Source organism: Dipodomys merriami, unplaced genomic scaffold (assembly GCF_024711535.1).
Source record: "Dipodomys merriami isolate MVZ:Mamm:240054 unplaced genomic scaffold, mDipMer1.0.p SCAF_406, whole genome shotgun sequence".
In the NCBI taxonomy this organism is placed as follows: Eukaryota; Metazoa; Chordata; class Mammalia; order Rodentia; family Heteromyidae; genus Dipodomys; species Dipodomys merriami.
Genome location: NW_027205671.1, coordinates 394,477 through 413,868, shown reverse-complemented (window position 1 = coordinate 413,868; position 19,392 = coordinate 394,477). Strand labels below are relative to the sequence as shown.

Sequence of the window (19,392 nt, the reverse complement as noted above, 5' to 3'; positions counted from 1 at the left end):
GAAAAATGTTTTCAGGAAACCAAAATGAGCACCAATATCAGAAGTATTCACATGTGCCCTGAGATCCTTCCCTGTCCCCGTTACCCATGAAACACAGTGTGGCACCAGTGCCTGGACCCTGAGGTCTACACACCGCTGACCTGCAGGCCCCTAGACATCAGTAGAGCTCACACAGGGTTAATTGTATTCTTCCTAATTTATTCACTTATTAATTTAGTTATTTATTCATTATAATGACACATGCCAACAACAGGATGCTATAAAATACACAGTACACACACACATAGATAAATGTTCAGTAGGTTAAGTAGATTTTGTCTAAAGTATTGATGATTTATGTTAGGTACAGATCTTCCCATCCTGTCTTCACTCCTTACAATGATGAATACAGAAGTGTCTTCCACAGTCCCCTCCCTGTGCTACGGGAACCAGGGCCTCCTTACCAGAGTTTTCTCTTCCACATGAGGTCACATCTGTCTCCACATGGACAGAGTAATGCATGTCTCCTGGTGAGGTGATTGGTTTGTCTCATCATCCACAACAACGGTCCACAGAATACCTCAGAACTTGGAAGTCTTCTTCCTAAAGCCTGTAGAGTGCACACACAGGTTCTTGTTCAGGAAGTGAAGCTTGCTCTTCTCTGATCAGGATGTAATGTGAGAAATAAAAAAGGACCTGTTTGAGCAGGTGAGAGGGCGTCCGGGATGCAGGGAGCTCAGTCAGATTGCTGTGAGATCACCTGGCCCAGCTCCTCGTGCCCAGAAAGAGGCCCTGGTCCGGGGAGACTGAGGAGTCCACCATTTCCCAGCTCAGCAATAGGCTGAGTTCCAGGGGTATGGCCAACCCCTGTGTTTTATGACTTATGTCCCCAAGTACATTTGGTGTCTGGACAAAGAGAAAAGGAGGCTGTGATACCAAGAATCACTGAGTCAGAAAGGGAATGAATGGAGAAATTCTGTTAGGTCAGAAAGTGAATGAATGGAGCAATTCTGTCAGGTCAGTTCTGAACCCCTGAGCAGTGCTACAGGTGGAGGAAGGAGGGCAGCATTTGAGGCCTGTTAAGAGTCAGGGGTCAATGGGCTGTGCACTCTCTCTCTCTGTCTCTCTCTCTCTGTCTCTCTGTCTCTGTCTCTGTCCCTGTGGCTCTGTCTCTATCTCTCTCTCCTATTTTTAATACAGAGTCTCCTTCTTGTTAGGCACATATTTCCCACTGTTGCCCGTTCTGCAGCTTTTCTGATTTTATTTATTTTCTGGTACTGTGCTGTGTTTTTGCCTGGGGCAGGTTCCAGACAGTGATTTCACACTTGCCTCCTGTGTAGCTGGAATCACAGGAAACAGCTGCCACATTCAGCTTATTGGTTGAAATGAGGTCTTCAAAATCATTTTGTTCTCCTCCCAAGTCTTTAGGATTACAGACACCAGTCACCATGCCAGGCGGTTTCCCTCTTGTTCACAGGTCAAATTCCAACTCTGTGAATCCTGGGATCTTTGTCCTGAGTCTCATGGGGTCACCAGTGTCCGTGAGCTTCTTCAGGATCAAATACTGGTCACCACTGCAGAGCCATTTTTGCTTCCACCATGATACTCTGTTCATTCTTAAAGTCACAGCAGAGGACTGGAGACATCACAGAGGAGTGCGGGTCATGAACTCAGGAGAGATGCTGTCACACTGTGGACACAGAGGCAGGGCAGACAGCAGGAGAGCAGCCCTGGGCTCTGTGTGCAGCTGCTCCTGAGCTGACCCGGCTCCAAGCTGTGCCCAGCGCCCCCTGCTGGTGCTGAGCGCCTTGCAGGGAGGTTTGTGTCTGGCCCACACTGGATTTCCTGCACTGTGTCTCCAGCACAGTAATAGACGGCCGTGTCCTCCACTCTCAGGCTGTTCATCTGCAGGTAAAGTGTGCTCTTGCTGTTGTCTCTGGAGGTGGTGAACCGGCCCTTCACAGACTCTGCGTAGTTTATGGCACTACTATCACCACTAATGTATGAGAGCCACTCAGGCCTCTTCCCTGGAGCCTGGCGGAACCAGTGCATGTAGTAATCACTGAAGGTGAATCCGGAGGCTGCACAGGAGAGTCTCAGGGACCCCCCAGGCTGCACCAAGCCTCCCCCAGACTCCACCAGCTGCACCTCACACTGCACACCTGCAAACACAGAGAATCCTGGTCAGCAATGGTCACACACATCCACGGTTCTTCTCACTCAGCATCCCATGCTCCCTACAGATTACTTTGTAGAAGAGCCACAAGGAAAACCCATCTCAGTTTCAACTCCATGGAAACTTGTCTGTTTCTGAGCTGACCACTGAATGGAATCACTGGAATCCAGGCTGGGCTGGACCCCAGAACTGTAGGGTCTGATTTTATCGTCTGGTGCACACCCCATTTGCATGTCGGACTGCTATAAAGAAAGCTCTAGGCTGGAGGCCTCAGAGGGGAGGAGCTGATGTAGGAGAGCTAGTGGGGAGTCTGACAATGATTGCATGAAGGAAAGCACAATAACTCTATGGGATTGTGTCTTGTGAGCAGTAAGAACCCCTCCTCTTATTTAATCCTGTGCATGTGTGCAAATGTGTCCTGTATATATGAATTTTATCTTTTATCTTTTTTGGAAACAAGCAAAGTACAAAAATAATGATAAATAATTGTGACATGTCTACAGACTTCATGTCTCACTGAAGTTATCCTCAGCACGTACCTCTCTGATTCTCAATCCCCCTCCAGTCTGCTCACAAGAACATCTCAAGCACACAGGGCGCTGACTTGGCAAGGTTTTCAGAAGCTCTTTTCTGCAGTGAGACTAGTTTTGAATTAGCACCATTACTATGTTTACTGAAAGAAAAGGGAGGGAACCCAGTGAAGGCACAAGTGTGATTGTGAGTCTCTTGTATCACATCTGTTTATATATAGACATGAGTATATATACATATGGTACTTTTTATATTTTGACATGTGTTCATTATCTGTTGCAAAACAGATCGCAATTTGGTATGAATTAATATGGAATGTAATTAACTGCACATTTCTAAAGGTGCATCTGACCATGGTGAATATGGACACTTGTTCAACCGTTGGCACACACAAGCAAACCTAGGGCTCATCCAGACATGTTTCCTTTGGTTCCTCTGTAATTTTCCATCCCTCATCCCTCCTCCTGACTTACCTTCAGTTAACTCATGGGCTTCTTTAAGTGCATTACATTGATTGTAACAATTGTAAATCAACTGTTGTTGATTTTAATCAGTATTAAAAATTTTTCAGCTCCAGGTGATTAAATAGTAATGTGTTAGCTTATTATCCTAAAAACATGTTCTCTCTACTTATGGTGATATCTTCATGACAGCAGTGTACAAGAGAGAGACAGAGACAGAGAGATAGAAAGGAGATATTGTGTTCTGGTAATGAGGAAACTATTTTGTCACTGTCACCTTGGACAGAGAGTACAGGCAAGGGACCTGGTAGCTGGCCTTCATCTAGTCAGGCTCCCTTCTCCCCTCAGATTTGATTCCTTCTGTGGTGTCACCAGGTCTTGTCAGGTTGCCATCAGAAGAGAGAGCTGGCTGTACTCAGACTCTGAAGGAGTGAGGAAGACTTTATTCCAATCAGACTCAAGCCGCATTCCTGGAGATGAAGATGGAAGATTGATTTGGAAGATTGCTTGTGGATGAAGACATTGCTCATGTTGATGATAACGTGATGTTTTGAATATACCCAGTTTCTGAAAATGTTGAGTCTTTTTCTATTGTCTCCTATTTGTGCACATTCTTCCCGTGCTGCTCATATGAATGGAAAAAGCTTACTGTGCTCAGACATTGGTGATTTACATTACAACCTGTGGGTGGTGGGTTCTCTTGGGTAATTAGCTAAAGCTGAGCAGACCACAGAGGACACTGGAGCCTCTCACTCCGCAGCCGCCATCTCTGCACCTGCTATTTTTAACTGTGGGAGTTTGGTGGTTAGGCTGGTCCCCTGCTGACCCTGTCCCTTCAGGGAGGAAACGCTCTGCTCAGGCTTCACTTGAGTCCCCTCACTGTCTCTTCTGCACAGCACTCCATGCCGGGTCCTTGAGCTCACAGAGTCCTGCTGCAGAGTTCTGCTTGTGACCATGGCTCTGGAGATGGAGGTGGAGCCCGTGTGGGAGGGCTGCAGCTAATGAAACCACCACAGATTGCATGCCCAACACTCCAAGCTCTTCCAGACAGTGAGGGTCTGGTGGTGCTGATGGAGTTGTCCAGAGTCAGCGCAGGTGAGAGACAGGGTGTGTGAGAGCTTCACCAGCCAGCAGGGCCTCCTCCCGCAGCACCTGGACAGCACACCTGAGGACAGAGAGCCACCAACCCTAGCCAAATCGCAGACACCCAAATCTGGGCAGACACCCCAGGAATTATCCATGTTCTTGCAGACTAGACCAGAAACAGTAGAACCTATCTTGAAGCGTGTGGATAACACAAATGTAATATACATCGACCTGATTACCCAGCCAGATAGTTATAGTTTCATGGGGGATTTATACATATATGTGAAGACCTGAGAGGAGGAGAGGGAGGAAGGGAGAGACACAGCACACTTGTCCTTGCCCAGGATCCCCTGAATTGTAGATTCAGCTTTGCCCTCAAGAGAGCTCAGTCTGGATCTAGTCTCCAGTTCATCAAGCCCAGCATCCATCCTCACAACACTGGATTGGACATGTGGTAGGGGAGCTGTTCAGGGACCTGGAGGTATTCACAGAGGAAAGACAGTAGGGAACATGGAAACCTCCTTCTCATCCCAGGGATTCAAAGGTATTTACACATCGACATCCACACATGTAAATATTGCATATGCAATTACATACACATAATCACACATGTGACATACCTATGTAAATGCCTTATGTGTATATACAAACAGATAAATACATATGGTGTATTTGTATTGCATACACATCCACACACCCATCATATATACAAACTATAGGCTGGCTGTGTGAATATGTATTAATTATATACACACAAAATTTAGACCAACACACACACATGTACACTCTTACCTATGAGCTTTCAAGACCAGGTACGGACTAGTTCAATTGGAAAGTTACTTTTCTAGTCTTTCATTTTTTTAAGTCAAACATCAAAACTCAAACTTGGTGCCTGATGCTTTTACTCAGTGTTTCAAGGTCTGCCAACAGAGCCAGGCCTCTTAACCTGGAGATTCTTTGCACAATGTGGCCCACATTTTATTTGTGACACACAATGTAAATCCATGTGAGAACATAGCAGGGCTGGCAATGTTTCATTTGGGCAGCACAGGTACTGACGTTTTCTTCAACTCAAGGCCCCAGGCCTGCTATGAAGGTGTTCTAGCACTGGGCAGAGTTCCAGTCTTTGATGGTATCAGTGCTATTTTTGAGAAGGGTCTGGTGATTTTGGTCATATTCTCACCTGGAGCTCCATCTTCCTAAGTGAAGTTTCCATCATGGCTGGGATTATAAGTACAAGTCAGCACACTGAGCATCTTTCTCTGAGATGGAGTCTCATGAAAAGCTTGGCCTGGCTGTGCTGGCCTGGTGAGCTGCTCTTAGTCTGCAGGAGTCAAGCTGACACACACACACCACACTCAGGTATTGGTTGAAAAGTGTTTCCTGAAAGGTCTTGTTAGGGTAGATCTCCAGCTACAAACACCCTGTGCTCTGTCTCCAGACAGCTCTGCTTATGGGCCTGGACCACGGGTACCTGTCCTGAGCACTGTAGGCACAGCAGTCCCCTTCCTTTCTGTGTCCTGTCCGGTAATGTTCAGGGCATTTGCAAGAGCCACTGGGGCTTGTGAGACGCTGGCTCGACAGAGAACAGTGAGGCTGAACCTCTGGAGGTCTGGAAATGGAGGCACCTAGAGAAAGGCCCTCAGGGCTGGCCTGTGGAGGGCCAGTGTGTGGTCTTCACACCTGTCTGTGTCCCAGTAATCTGCAGTGGTTTACACTACTGGGTTGTGAAGTTGATGACGTCTGCGTCATGTTTTCTCTTCTTGGTCTTATGGGTACATTTCCATCATCAGTGTTGGACAGCTACATGCACAATCCACCTGAAACTTTATTTTCCTGGTTTCGTCATGTTGCCTGACTTGTCCTTGAGCTCTGGATGTTCAGTGAATTAATTCTAGTAGTGAGTGTGCTGAACACTTCCATTAGTGAACAATTCTGTGTTCATGGTCAGCAAGAACTAACTTCTATCATGACAGATACAAGCCTGCAGGCTGCATTTTTTTGTGCTGTCCTGGGTTGGAACCCAGGGCCTGGACCCAGACCATGAACTGTTGCTGAAGGCAACACTCTACAACTTGGGCCACAGCTTCACTACTGCCATCTTGGATCATTAGATTTAGCAGCACAGACTTGCCTGCACAGGCTGGCTTCCCACATGAGCTTCAGATGTCAGACCCCGGAATAGCTAGGATCAGAGGCTCCACTTTTCTTTTGAAAGCAGAGCCCAGGATCTCTTCATGAACATTTGGCAAGGAAGCTGAGATGTGAACTTAGAGAAGAAACAGGAAACCACCTGAGTCCCTGAGGGGAAGAGGAAAGCCCAGAGGCTGCCAGGAAAGAGCAGCAGCTGCACCTTCCTGATGTCACAGTTCCTGGTGTGTTCCAGGAGAATGGTGCTCACCTGTGAGCTCTGCAGATCCTCCTTCCTGACCTGAGATCAGGTGTGGCTTTGCTGCACTTTACTTCATTCTGACCACAAACCAAGACGGCCAGGGTCAGGCAGATTCCTGACACTGGGCTCTGGTGTATCATTTCTCACTGTCAAGCTTTCCTGATTTTTTTTCCTGGTTCATATGCATTGTGTATTTGTGACAATATCAAATGTATTTTTTTTTGGGGGGGATCCGATTGTGGGGCCTGAACTCTGGGCCTGGACACTGTCCCTCAGCTCTTCAGCTCAAGGCTAGCGCTCTACCACTTGAGCCACAGCGCCACTTCCGGCTTTTTTCTTTTTGCTTATGTGGTACTGAGGAATCAAACCCAGGTCCTCATGCATGCAAGGCAAGCACTCTACCACTGAGCCACCTTCCCAGCCCCCACGTGTATTGTATATTGTCATAACCTCAAGGAGTCACTACATGTAACAGATTTCTCATAGGTAACCATTGATTTGGTAACTATCGATACATTATTTTCATGTTCTTCAAATTGATTTACCAACCATGTGATTCCTTGTTTCATACAATTTTGGACCCAACTTCCAACTTCCCTCTAATCCCATCCTCCCTCGATCCTTCCTCATTCTCTAGTAAGCAACACTTCCTTTTCTGTTCTGTGCAGTCTATTTCTTTTAGACCTAATGTGATACTGGTGTTTCTATGGTTGGTTTATTTCCTTTAAGCTAACTTCCTTTAGGTTTATCACAAACGACAGTCTTTCTTCCATTCTGTGGGTTAGTTCTATTCCATTGTCCACACCTATCCCATTTCCTTTTTCTATTCTTCTCTTGTTGGACCTTTACTTTCATCTCAGGAACTTACTAAAATTAAAAATGTTTAAAAAAATCCCCTGAAAACCAGCACAAATCTTTGGAGTGTGCATTCTCAGCAGAAGAACTCCTCCCCACACTCTACCGGAAAACCAACATTTATTTTCTTCCATGTTTGTGATAACAGTCATGCTGACTTATGTGAGGTGATATTCCACTAGCAAATTTTTTTGTGCTTGAATATTTGTTTATCTTTTTCAGGAACTGTCAATGCAGGATTTTGATCATTATTTTATTGAGTTCTAGACTTAGTTGTTTCCTTGAGACCTTTGTTTCCATGATACACCATGGAGAGTAAATCACTTTAGAGACATTATCACTACTATCCTTATGATGAAGCTTTACTCTTTTGCATTATTTCATGTTGCTGAAGAGGTTTTCCCAGCAACCTCTTTGTGCCTTTAGGTCTTTATTTTAGGCTGTTGCTGTCATATGGAGTAGGAGTGCAGTCACAGGAATGAGCGTGTCGTCTACATTTTAACGTCAGATCTGGCAGCACCATGTTCACTTCTCTCCCTTCCCTGTGTGTCACTGGTGGACATGGATTAAGGGAGTGCTGGTTCTCCCCTCTCATGCATTCAGTGAGTGGTTCTGACCTGCTGTGTGTGCAGAGGAGGAACTCACCTTCCTTGCCCCAGGCTCAGGTGAAAACCCAAGAACCTGTCCTTTCTAGGCTCTCCCAGGTCATTTCACAGTTTCCTGAGAGGCTTCTCTGGTCTTTCTGAAATGTCACCAACCCTTTCCTCCCTCTGTATGTACCTGTGTGGGAAGATCAGACGCGACATCCACACTGAACGTTGGTCAGGTCTCGGTCTTTGCCTTGCACCATATGGATTGTGGCCTTGGCAAGAATGTTGCCACCACGGAATCTGTCCTGAGCTTAGAAGGGTCCTCTGCTCCCACAGACTCATCAGTGATGGAAATGACAGTCTTTCCTGCTTCCTTGATTGAGTGTGGGCAGATTATCAGACATGACATCCACATCCAGTGTTGGTCTTGTCTCTGCCATGTGAGGCTTTACAGACATTCTGTGTTGCAGGAGAGGTTCTGTGGCTGTGGTACCATGGAACTGTGTCCTGAGATCGGTTGCTGACTGTAAGGTCCATTCCTGGATGGCGAATAGACCTCGCCAAGTACCTGCGTTACCTAGGCAACTGGGACACATGGAAGAGGTCACATCTGCATCTGCTGAGGTCACATCTTAATCTGATGTGGCCACACCTTTCTCCCACCTGGTCCCACTTCCCTTTACCTGGACACACCTTTCCCCGTCCCTACCCTATATAAGGCCTAACCCAGGGCCAGGTGCTCTCTTTTTCCAGCTGCGTGGAGTTTCAACCTTGCCTGGTCCCAGCAGGTCTACTGAATAAACCTACCTCTTACCTGAATACCACGTGCGTGGTACAGCTCTTACTCGGCTACCTCTTTATTAAAAAAACCTAACATAAATGGCAGCCTGTCTTCGAGCTCTGGCAGCAGCAGCCACCTTAGCACAGGAGAGCACAAAACTCACTTCTGGCCAACCCACTACCATTCGCTCTCCCCACAGACTAAAGGACCTTTTGTCTCATAAATCCCTGTCTTCCCTTTCCCCTTCCCGCCTACAGCTGCTTCATGTTACTTTTATTCAAAACCCTGACTTTTCACTGGAAAGCTGCTCCCCGCTCAATCCAGCCACCTTGCTTCCATCCAATTCTAACCCTCTTTCCCATTCCTGTACAGAGACCTTGGAGGAATTCACACCCCATTTTACAGGTATCTCGGAAACTCCTCTTCCTGACCCAGAAGACACTTGGTACATCGATGGCAGTTCCACATCTACCTCTTCAGGAAGGCGAGTGGCGGGCTATGCCATCGTTAATACCTGTACCATTCTTGAAAGCAGCCCTCTGCCCCCTAGCACTACCTCACAAAAGGCAGAACTTATAGCTTTAACTAGGGCCTTAATTTCAGCCAAGGGACAGAAGTTTAATATTTATACAGACTCAAAATATACCTATCATATTCTCCATTCGCATGCAGCAATCTGGAAGGAGCGTGGCTTCCTGACCACCAAAGGGACTCCAATTACTAATGCCTCACTTATTCTTAAGCAATTAGTAGCACTCATTCACTGCAGGGGACACCAGACAGGATTGGACGCCATTACAGTTGGCAATTCAAAAGCAGACAAAGCTAGCAGCCCAGAGACAACTCCAGGGACAACTTCCAGCTCCTTTGCTTCTGGTATTGCCTTCAATACAACCCCCTTAACCCCACAGGAACTCGAGGAACTTACCCACCAGGGAGCCTCCCAGGAAGCACAGGGATGGTGGTCCCTGGAAGGACGAGTTGTTCTTCCTGAGACACAAGCAGACAGTTTTCTTTCCCAGGTTCACCAGGCACTGCCATTGGATACAAGACTCTCTCCCACCTTCTTAAACCTGTAATCCAGTTCCTTAGCCTAACTACCCAACTAAGGCTATTACCCAAGCCTGCCCCACATGTTCTCTTACCTCCTCACAGGGTGGTCTCCGACCAGCTGCATTCCCCACACACCAAGCACGGAGACACACCCCAGGGGAAGATGGCAGATAGACTTCACTCACATGCCCAGATGTAAGCAGCTGAAGTACCTTCTAACTATGGTTGATACCTTTTCAGGATGGATCGAAGCCTATCCCACAATGTCGGAGACTGCTGACACTGTTGCCTCTGTCTTTATTAAAGAAATTATTCCTAGGTTTGGCTTACCCAGGTCACTTCAATCTGACAACGGACCTGCTTTCATCTCCAAAGTGACCCAACAGGTGGCATCCTCTCTAAACATCCAGTGGAATCTTCACATTCCTTATAGGCCTCAGTCTTCTGGAAAGGTTGAAAGAGCTAATGCGCTCCTTAAGACACAACTTACTAAACTTTCTCTAAGCTCCAGCAATCCTGGCCAGAACTGTTACCCCTGGCACTTCCCTGCTTAGGTGCTTCTCCCCGCAGCCCTACTTTCCTCAGCCCCTTTGAGTTAATGTATGGAAGGCCTTTTCTCCTAGGTATATTCCCTACTGACAATACCAAGCCTCCACTAATAGGCTACCTTCCCGTCCTAACCTTTCTTAGGCACATGCTGCGCCAACATGCTGACCAGTGTCTCCCTCAGCCTCATCAAGGCCCCTTTCCCACTCCCCCAATTCTGCCTGGTGATCAAGTGTTTCTCAAGACCCTTAATCCATCTGGTTTGCACCCTAAGTGGACAGGCCCTCACCAGTTTCTGCTGTCCATGCCCACCGCAGTCAAGCTCAAGGGACAGCCCCAGTGGATTCACCTGTCAAGAATAGAAAGGTCTCCTGCTCCTGCCCCGTCTATACCAACACTGACTTCCAGGTACACCTGTTCCCCCCTCAGGCCTACCAAGGTAAGGCTATCTCGACTCCCTGAAGATCCGGGTGAGTAGCACTGAGCTAACTGCTCTCCTCTCCACACACCTCACTACCTCATCCCTTAGGTCACCTCCAAGCCATGGACATCCAATCTTTTCAGTAATATATTTCCTTTTCATCTTTGTCCAGCCCCCTGCCTGAGAAGACTTCCTCCAGACTTCATCTAAGAGACTCGCTTCTTGCAGACATCATGGAACTAGCAGAGCTGAAAGCAGTCACCTTCTCCTCCAACTAGGTCACATCCCAGGCCACCTCTGGTCACATGCCTCCCAGACCTGAGGTCACATCCAGATCCAGTGTGGCCACACCTTTCCCCCACCTGGCCACACCTCTTCCTGTCCCTGGCCTAGATAAGTCCTGGCCCAGAGGTCACTCCTCTTCCTTCCCTCCCCCCCTTTCCTTTTTCAGCCATGCTTCTCCACCATGCTTGGTGGGGGCAGCCGTTCAGTCAAATTAACTTCTTTTCCTGCCTGAATAGCGCGTGGTGTTCTTTTCATCGGCTACCTAATAAAACCTAGAATTTCCTAACCACCCCTTTTTTGTGAACCGAACTGACTTGAGATACCATGCGAGATTTTTCACCAATACCATTGCTGGCCTTCACATCCACGTCCACACCACTTCTCTACTCTGGTGAGTGAAACTACTCTCTACGGCTCTCTGTTGCTCAGTCTCTGTCCAGATGTGACGCCACGCCAGAGAGCTCCTTCGGCCTTTAGCTGAAAGGCTGGTCACCTCTGAAGCCGAGGACGCTTGGCTTTCGTGGCTTGGCCATTTCTCTCTAGAGGGCTCTGGGGGAAGTTGGGACGCCGCTTCTGCCTGGTCAGCTCTCCTTCACTCACCAGACTGACTCTACATTTAATGGAGTGCTGCAAGTCAATTTTTCTGCCATTCTCAGTTTTAAACAGGTTTTGCCACTGCAATGGTAAATGGTCAGAAGTCTGTTTACTTTCAGGTTCTCTTTGTTCTCTCTCTGCCACTCATGTCCAACTTTCCCTATCTCTCCCTTTCTCTTTTCTACATGTTGTCTTGTGCCCTGAAGAGTGCGATGCAGGCTGGGTCCCAGGAACCCCCTCTAGATTCCCTCTCAAAGGCTAGCCATTCTAGGTTTAAAAATGGTCCGAGTTTCCATTTGTTCAGGTTTCCATCAATGCCTCATGAAACTCCTCCAGACTTCATCGAAGGACTCAACACCCAAGTGCCAGCTGCTGCCTGCTGCATTCTCCCAGCGTGGACCACATCGCAGCCTGTTACCCCCACGACGCCCCTTGCCAGCAGGAAGTAGCCAGAGAGAATCTTCGCCCTTTTTCATAATTATCAAAAGGCTGCAATGTAAGGTCCATTCCTGGACAGCGAACAGACCTCGCCCAGTACCTGCGTTAAGTAGGCAACTGGGACACCTGGAAGAGGTCACATCTGCATCCAGAGGTCACATCTGAATCTGATGTGGCCACACCTTTCTCCCACCTGGTCCCAATTCCCTTTACCTGGACACACCTTTCCCCACCCCTACCCTGTATAAGGCCTAAACCCAGGGCCAGACGCTCTATTTTGCCAGCCGCGTGGAGTGCCAACCTGGCCTGGTCCCAGCAGTTCTACTGAATAAACCTACCCCTTACCTGAATACCAGGTGCATGGTGCAGTTCTTACTCGGCTGCCTCTTTTTAAAAAAACCTAACCCTGACTGTTACACCCACAATGAGCTCACTGCCAGTGCTAAGTTGTACTGGACCAATTCTGTCCTGAAGCCAGACCCTGGGACTCACTGTTCTGTCAATCACCTGCCTTGTGTTCAATAGGAAGGAGCTAAGCCTTCTGGGTTCCTTGGCAGGCAGTGCAGGGGAGATGCAATCTCGGGTCCTGGGAGCCCTGTGAGGGGTGCAGGCCCAGACCCCAGGGCCACCTCCTCACTCACACCTGCAGGTGACCCGCGGGCTCAGCGCCCCCTGCTGGCCTAGGCTGTGTGCACGTTTGTGTCTGGGCTCCCAATGGGCTCCTCTCACTGTGTCTCTTGCACAGTAATACAGGGCCGTGTCCTCGGTTCTCAGGCTGTTCATTTGCAGGTACAGCGTGCTTTTACTGTTGTCTCTGGAGATGGTGAACCGGCCCTTCACAGAGTCTGCATACCATGTGCTACCACCACCTGTATTAATTTCTGCAACCCACTCCAGCCCCTTCCCTGAAGCCTGGCGGATCCAGTGCATGTAGTAACTACTGAAGGTGAATCCGGAGGCTGCACAGGAGAGTCTCAGGGATCCCCCAGGCTGCACCAAGCCTCCCCCAGACTCCACCAGCTGCACCTCACACTGCACACCTGCAAACACAGAGAATCCTGGTCAGCAATGGTCACACACATCCACTGTTCCTCCCATTCATGTCCATTTGCACACTCAGTATCCCTTGCTCCCCATGAATCACCTTTCAACAGAGCAACAAGGAGAACCCAGCGCAGCCCCAGCTCCATGGTGCTGGACTGTGCTCAGTCACGGGTGGAATCAGCTCACAGAGCTCAGATCAGGGATGGGCTGGTTTTCATGGGCAGAGGGACGTCCTATTTGCATGTCCTCTGCTATAAAGCAGCTCTAGGGCAGAAGTCTCAGCAGGGCAGTGCACAGAGGAGATGCAGGTAGAAGACAGAGTTTTTTAGTTGAGTGGACAAACTATTAATTAGCTTCAAGAAAAACCATTGATTGAATCTGAATTTCTTTAAGAAACTTTAACTCTGCTTCTGTTAGTCAAGATTGCTGAGCCATTTGCTTTTCAAAAAATATTTCCCTTTTCCTTTTGTCTTGTTTGTTATTGTGTTTATATTTGGGAAGGTAAGGGGGTCACATATAAGCTGGAACAAGGACGAACAAACACAATAGTGATACTCAGCAGACGCTGTGGAAAATAAACTGGAAATCTTATGGGTGGGGACAGGAGGGAAGGATTGGGAGAGAGCAACAGAAGGGGAAAATGGTTCATACAGAACTGCACTGATTATACCTGATTCATGTAACTGTAACTGCTCTACATCAACTACACAAAAAACAATTTTAAAAATTCAATAAAATATTAAATAAAACATTTTGATCTTTAAGTCGTTCTATAAAGGTGTTGCTGTTCAGTGAGGCAGTTTATGAACACACTGAGGCTTGATCAATGTCACACCTTTCAACATTCCTGCCTACCTCTCCAACCTCCTCTTCCCTCTCTCTAATTAGTGTTCAGGACATGCATGCTGACATCATTGAACAAAGCAGTTCATGGATACAAGGCATGTGGATCTGTGTCATTCCTTCCTCACTTTTCCCCTTTGACCCACCCTTACCTCAGTGTTCTCAATTCTGTGGCATAGGCACTGTATTCTTGCCTGAGTTCTCCATGTTGTCTCCTTCATTCTTCTACCATTTGCCCCTCATCTCTCCACTCCCAGTACCCTCTTTCTGGTGCTTACTTTGTTGGTCTTTGGCTTAGTCTTTGTGAAGAGCTGTACTCCTTGATCTCTCCATAGGGTCTATTGTATGTGTCTCCCAGTGAGACATGTAACAACAGCAGGAGAGGACCATTAGCATCGTTGTTCTGGGAAGCAGGGATGACCTGAGCTCTCTGCTCTTACTGCACATGGAGCACTGCTCTCATCCACGCACATTGTGAGAAACCCGTCAGCCAGGAAGGTGGCCACGCTCGACCCAGGTCCCCACCGCCACATTGTCCCCACTCCTCACTTGTCTCTGAGGAGCCTTTTCTCCAGGCCTTTACACAAACACACCCTTGATACTGAGGCACGGCGGCCTGGCTTTTGAATGACCCAGGACTGGAAATACCCCCGGCAGATCAATGCCGCACATTAAAAGCCAAGCCTGTGGAAGGCTGCAGTGGAGGTGTTGTGTGGATGGAATGACATTCCTCACTAATTCCTCTCTGGCAACCTGGGTGGATCTGAGTGGGAACAGCCTAGAGAGGATGACATTCCACCACAGAGGCAGCGTCTGCAGCAGGCTCTGCGGGAGGTTCTAGATCTCTTCCTGACGGGCAATCGCAGGAGCTCCCACCCACCCTGCACCTCCACAGCCCACGTGCTCCAGGAGGACCTGGCCCCAGCCCGTCCTCAGTCCCATGTGCACAGGCTCAGGACAGTGAGGTGATGCAGGTGAAATCCCAAGTGACGACTGTTTCTACACTCATCCATGTGCCCTTAGCTACAGATATCCCCTGAGCTTCCCACCAGAGTCCATAGAGAGGAGGACAGGACAGTCCAGGGCACGCAGCCTGGGGACACCAGTGAGTTCTTCCAGGCATGCAGGAGCCAGGGCCACAGCCTCATTGACCTCCAGGTCCCAGTACTGGGCCTGGGGACTAGAGATTGCATACAGGCCTCGTCTGCAGGGGATTTAGTGTGAATGACAGGTGTGGACAACACAGAGACAATTAAGAACACAGGAGTCCTTCTAGGATCAAGCAGTGGCAAGATCCAGAACTGTGGCTGAGAATCCCATCCAACCTCGTCATCTACAGCGTGTGTAGAAAGGGACGGAGGCAGAGGAGCTGGTGGGGGTCACTGGGGCTCTGCAGGTAACCACAGCTCAGCGGTGCCCATGACTGGGCTCAGTGGGTCACAGAGCAGCCCCTGGTCCTGACCGATGGCCCCTCACATGTCACCAGCAAGAGGAAAGGGGACAACGGGATCAAAGCCGGGCTGGACGCCTGGACTGTGTGAGCAGAACCGTGGGCCTTGAAATCCATCAGTGACATGGAGGCCCTGGCTCTGCACAACATGCCGTGCCCTCCGACCTGAGGATAAAGACTGACTAAGCCAAGGAGTCCACTGCGTCTCTCCCGAGTCTGAGAGGAAAGGACTGAGCAGGGATCTTGACCTTCCTCAGATTTGACCCCAGTGATCTCAGCAGTGTCCACCGACCGTGCATGGTGCTGTGTCTGGTCCTCTCAAGGATGCATCATCAACCACAACAGAACCACGACAATGGAGGATGGAAAAAGCTGTGTGCTGAAGGATTGGAGAATAGCAAGAGCACAGTGGACAACTCTGTGGGGGACGCTGCGTCCTGTGGAGAGGCCAGACACACAGAGGAGTCAGGGCCTGAGCTCCACAGCTGCTCCTGTGACTGCCATGACCTCAGTGTGTGCCCAGCGCCCCCTGCTGGTGCTGACTGAGCATGACCTCAGTTTGTGCCCAGCGCCCCCTGCTGGTGCTGAGCGCCCTGCAGGGAGGTTTGTGTCTGGATTTCCTGCACTGTGTGTCTGTAGCACAGTAATAGACAGCCTTGTCCTCCACTCTCAGGCTGTTCATCTGCAGGTAAAGTGTGTTCTTGCTGTTGTCTTTGGAGATGGTGAAGCGGCCCTTCACGGAGTCTGCGTAGTATGTGCTACTACTTCCATCGATGGATGAAATCCACTCCATCCCCTTCCCTGGAGCCTGGCGGACCCAGTTCATCCAATAACCACTGAACGTGAATCCAGACGCTGCACAGGAGAGTCTCAGGGACCCCCCAGGCTGCATCAAGCCTCCCCCAGACTCCACCAGCTGCACCTCACACTGCACACCTGCAAACACCGAGAATCCAGGTCAGCAATGGTCACACACATCCACGGTACCTCCCATTCAGCTTCACTCACACACCCAGTGTCCCTTCTTCTCTGCAAAATACCTTGTAAAATGGCCATAAGGAAAACCCAGGTCAGAGCCCCCTCCATGATGGAGGTCTGTGCCCAGTGCTGATCTCAGGATGGACCCCCTGGAAGTCAGGCCTGACCTGCAGAGCTGCAGCTTTTCATGAGAAGAGGGAGGCCCCATTTGCATGTCCTCCTGTTATATAGCCAGCTCTGTGGTGGAATCTGAGCAAAGGCAGTGCAGAGAAGACAGGAGAATCAGGCAGTCAGCAGTGACAATGATTACATGGAAGAGAACACAGACCTCATCCCGAAGCAGAGCGAATGCGTTAGGAGACCTCATCTCACTGCATTTTACACAGCACAGTCAGTCATCGCTCACATTAGGTGTCATGATGTGTGCATGTGTCACATTGTTTGGTGGTATGAATTTGTAATTGAAGAGTCTCTTGATTGCTAGAGAGGTGCACGGCCCCTTGAGCTGCGTGTCCAGCCGTCTTTGCTGTATTTTTCTTTAGTGATTTTGGGATATGGACATGCATTTTTCCTGGTGGTATGGGCGGTGTTCTCCTATCTGTGCTTTCTGTGCAGCTGAACGGATTGCTGTGCATGACCGTGTTTATCTCTGGGCTGACACTGTGTCTTTGGGACTGGCTGCAGTCATTCCTGCCAGTCTCCCCTACCGAGCAGGGGCAACCAACCCATCTGACCATTTTGTCACTTTTAAACTATGGAAATGCACTTATTTTATTTGCTGGAAACTTGTTCATCTTTACCACACAGAGGACTTGTTCATAACATTTCATAAGCACTGCAGCACAGGGAAATCTGCTTCACCAGCAGCAGAGTCAGGAAATGGGGCATTCTTCTGGAAGCAAGTCCTTGGCTTCCGCTCTCCCTCTCCTCCCACCAGCAGTGGTTGTGGGTTAAGGAAGGCTGTGTGCTTCCTACTGCAAATATGCTAAGGGGATCATTTTAGGGTGGTTGTTTTATGTTCACTTTTCATCTACTTTTATTTTTAGCACTTGGGTTTGAAATCACAGCCTTGTGTTTGCTCAGCACGCTCTCTGCCATGTCTTCAGCTCCTTTGACTCTACGCTGTTTCTCACTTAGGGTGAAATGACTTTGTCCAGGGCTGGCCTCATGCTGTTATCTTCCTAGGATGCCCATTATATTTGAGTTTACAGCTGTGGGCCCCATGCCTGGATTATTGTGAGATACGGTCTTATATACTTCTTGTGCAGGCTGGCCTCAATCCATAGTTTGCTGGATGTTTTCCCCTGCATAGCCACCAAGTTCAGCTCAGTGGTGTCTTTGTCCATTCTTGGTGGTATAAACATATCCCCGATGGGGAAACCTATACAGGGTGAGGATTTGTTTCTCATAGTCTGGGGTCAAGGTGTTCAAGATCAAGCACTTTTCTGTCTGCTTTGAGCTGTTTTTCTGGTTCCTAGGTGGTCTACATGCTGTGTCCTCATGTGGCAGAAGAGTCACCTGCGTCCTTCCCTTGCAGGATGGGAAGGAAAGATCAGCTCCCTTCCTCAAGGGGACACTCACCATCCCTGAGTCAGGCTGCTTCCCTGCAAGGGTTAAATTCCAGGTCATGAATGTTGGGGAGCCAAGGCACGCACCCCATAGCTTCCCACCTTGGCCTGGACTCCTTTCACATTGTACCTTCCAGATGATTTATCCATAGCACCTGCAGCAAAGCGCTAGTGCCCCCAGGGCTAATTTTACATTCAGATTCCAAGGTTTTGCTATTGCCTGAATCACACGGTGTTGAGTCACAAGTTACTTGTGTTGTAAATACAACATGAGCCTGGAATAGGGCAGACATTCCCAGAGGGATGATGGGAAAGAAAGGGTAACCGTAGTTACCAACGAAATCCAAACATCAACTAGGAGACATGAAGCCTGAGAGACTGAACAATTTTCCATGACTTGAGTTCCAGCTGGGTGCACACAGTGTGGACGTGTGCACATGAGGTCTCACTCATTAATATATTTACTGGGTACAGTTGTGCATACACAGTTTCGACTTGGATACATGAGGTCTCTCTCTCTCTCTCTCTCTCTCTCTCTCTCTCTCTCTCTCTCTCTCTCTCTCTCTCTCTCTCTCTCTCTCACACACACACACACACACACATATGGTACTGGGCACACCTGGGCAAGGAGCCCCGTGCATGGGGTCTGTGGGTCTGCAGCTCTCCCAGGCTGGATTTTCACTGAGCTTTGTCACCTGCAGTACTGAGCACAGGTCACCCCACAGGTCAGTTAGGCTTTGCCTCTCTGGGGTGCTGAGCCCATAGTTCTGAGGACGCTGTCCAGTGGTCTTCCTGTGCTGTCCCCATTTCTCTAGTCGTCTCTGCCTGTCCCCAGCCATCCATGAATCAGACGGTCTCCACACATCCATCTTGGATTCTGTATTCTGCAGAGATAACGTGTGACACCCCGAGGCCTGAGCTCCATACAGGGTCAGCACTGAGCCCCACGCTGCCAGGACACAGGAGTCACCCCTGGGAAGACTGAGGTGGCCACATGGGCAGGCAGGGCAGTGTGGAGGGGTCTGTCCAGGGCATCCTGAGCTGCACGGTGCCCGCACCTTTCATGCCCCACTCTGTCCTCATCCTGAGCCCTGCGTCTGTGACAGAGTGGCTGCTCCAAGGCTCCTTTCAGTCTCAGCTCAGGGAGCTGCACTTGGCTTCCTCTTTCCATTACAGTCTCTTATCAGAGCTCCTGGACCACTCCAGCGTTCATTCCGAAGCTCATCTCTCTGCTCTGTTGGGTTTTCTGTTTACTTCTTTATTTCCAGCTAGTCCTGGGCCTTGAACCAGGGCCTGGACTCTTTCCCTGAGCTCCATTTGC

General features: G+C 49.0%; 1 gene segment (V, D, J or C); it reads right to left on the bottom strand.

The window, feature by feature from the left end:
- Window positions 1-12,821: 12,821 nt before the first annotated feature.
- LOC138806721 (immunoglobulin heavy variable 3-23-like) overlaps window positions 12,822-19,392 on the bottom strand; it is a 110,208-nt gene continuing 103,637 nt past the window's right edge. Inside the window, 1 exon segment of the V gene segment in view lies at window positions 12,822-13,228. Within this exon segment, the coding sequence occupies window positions 12,822-13,228 (407 nt within the window).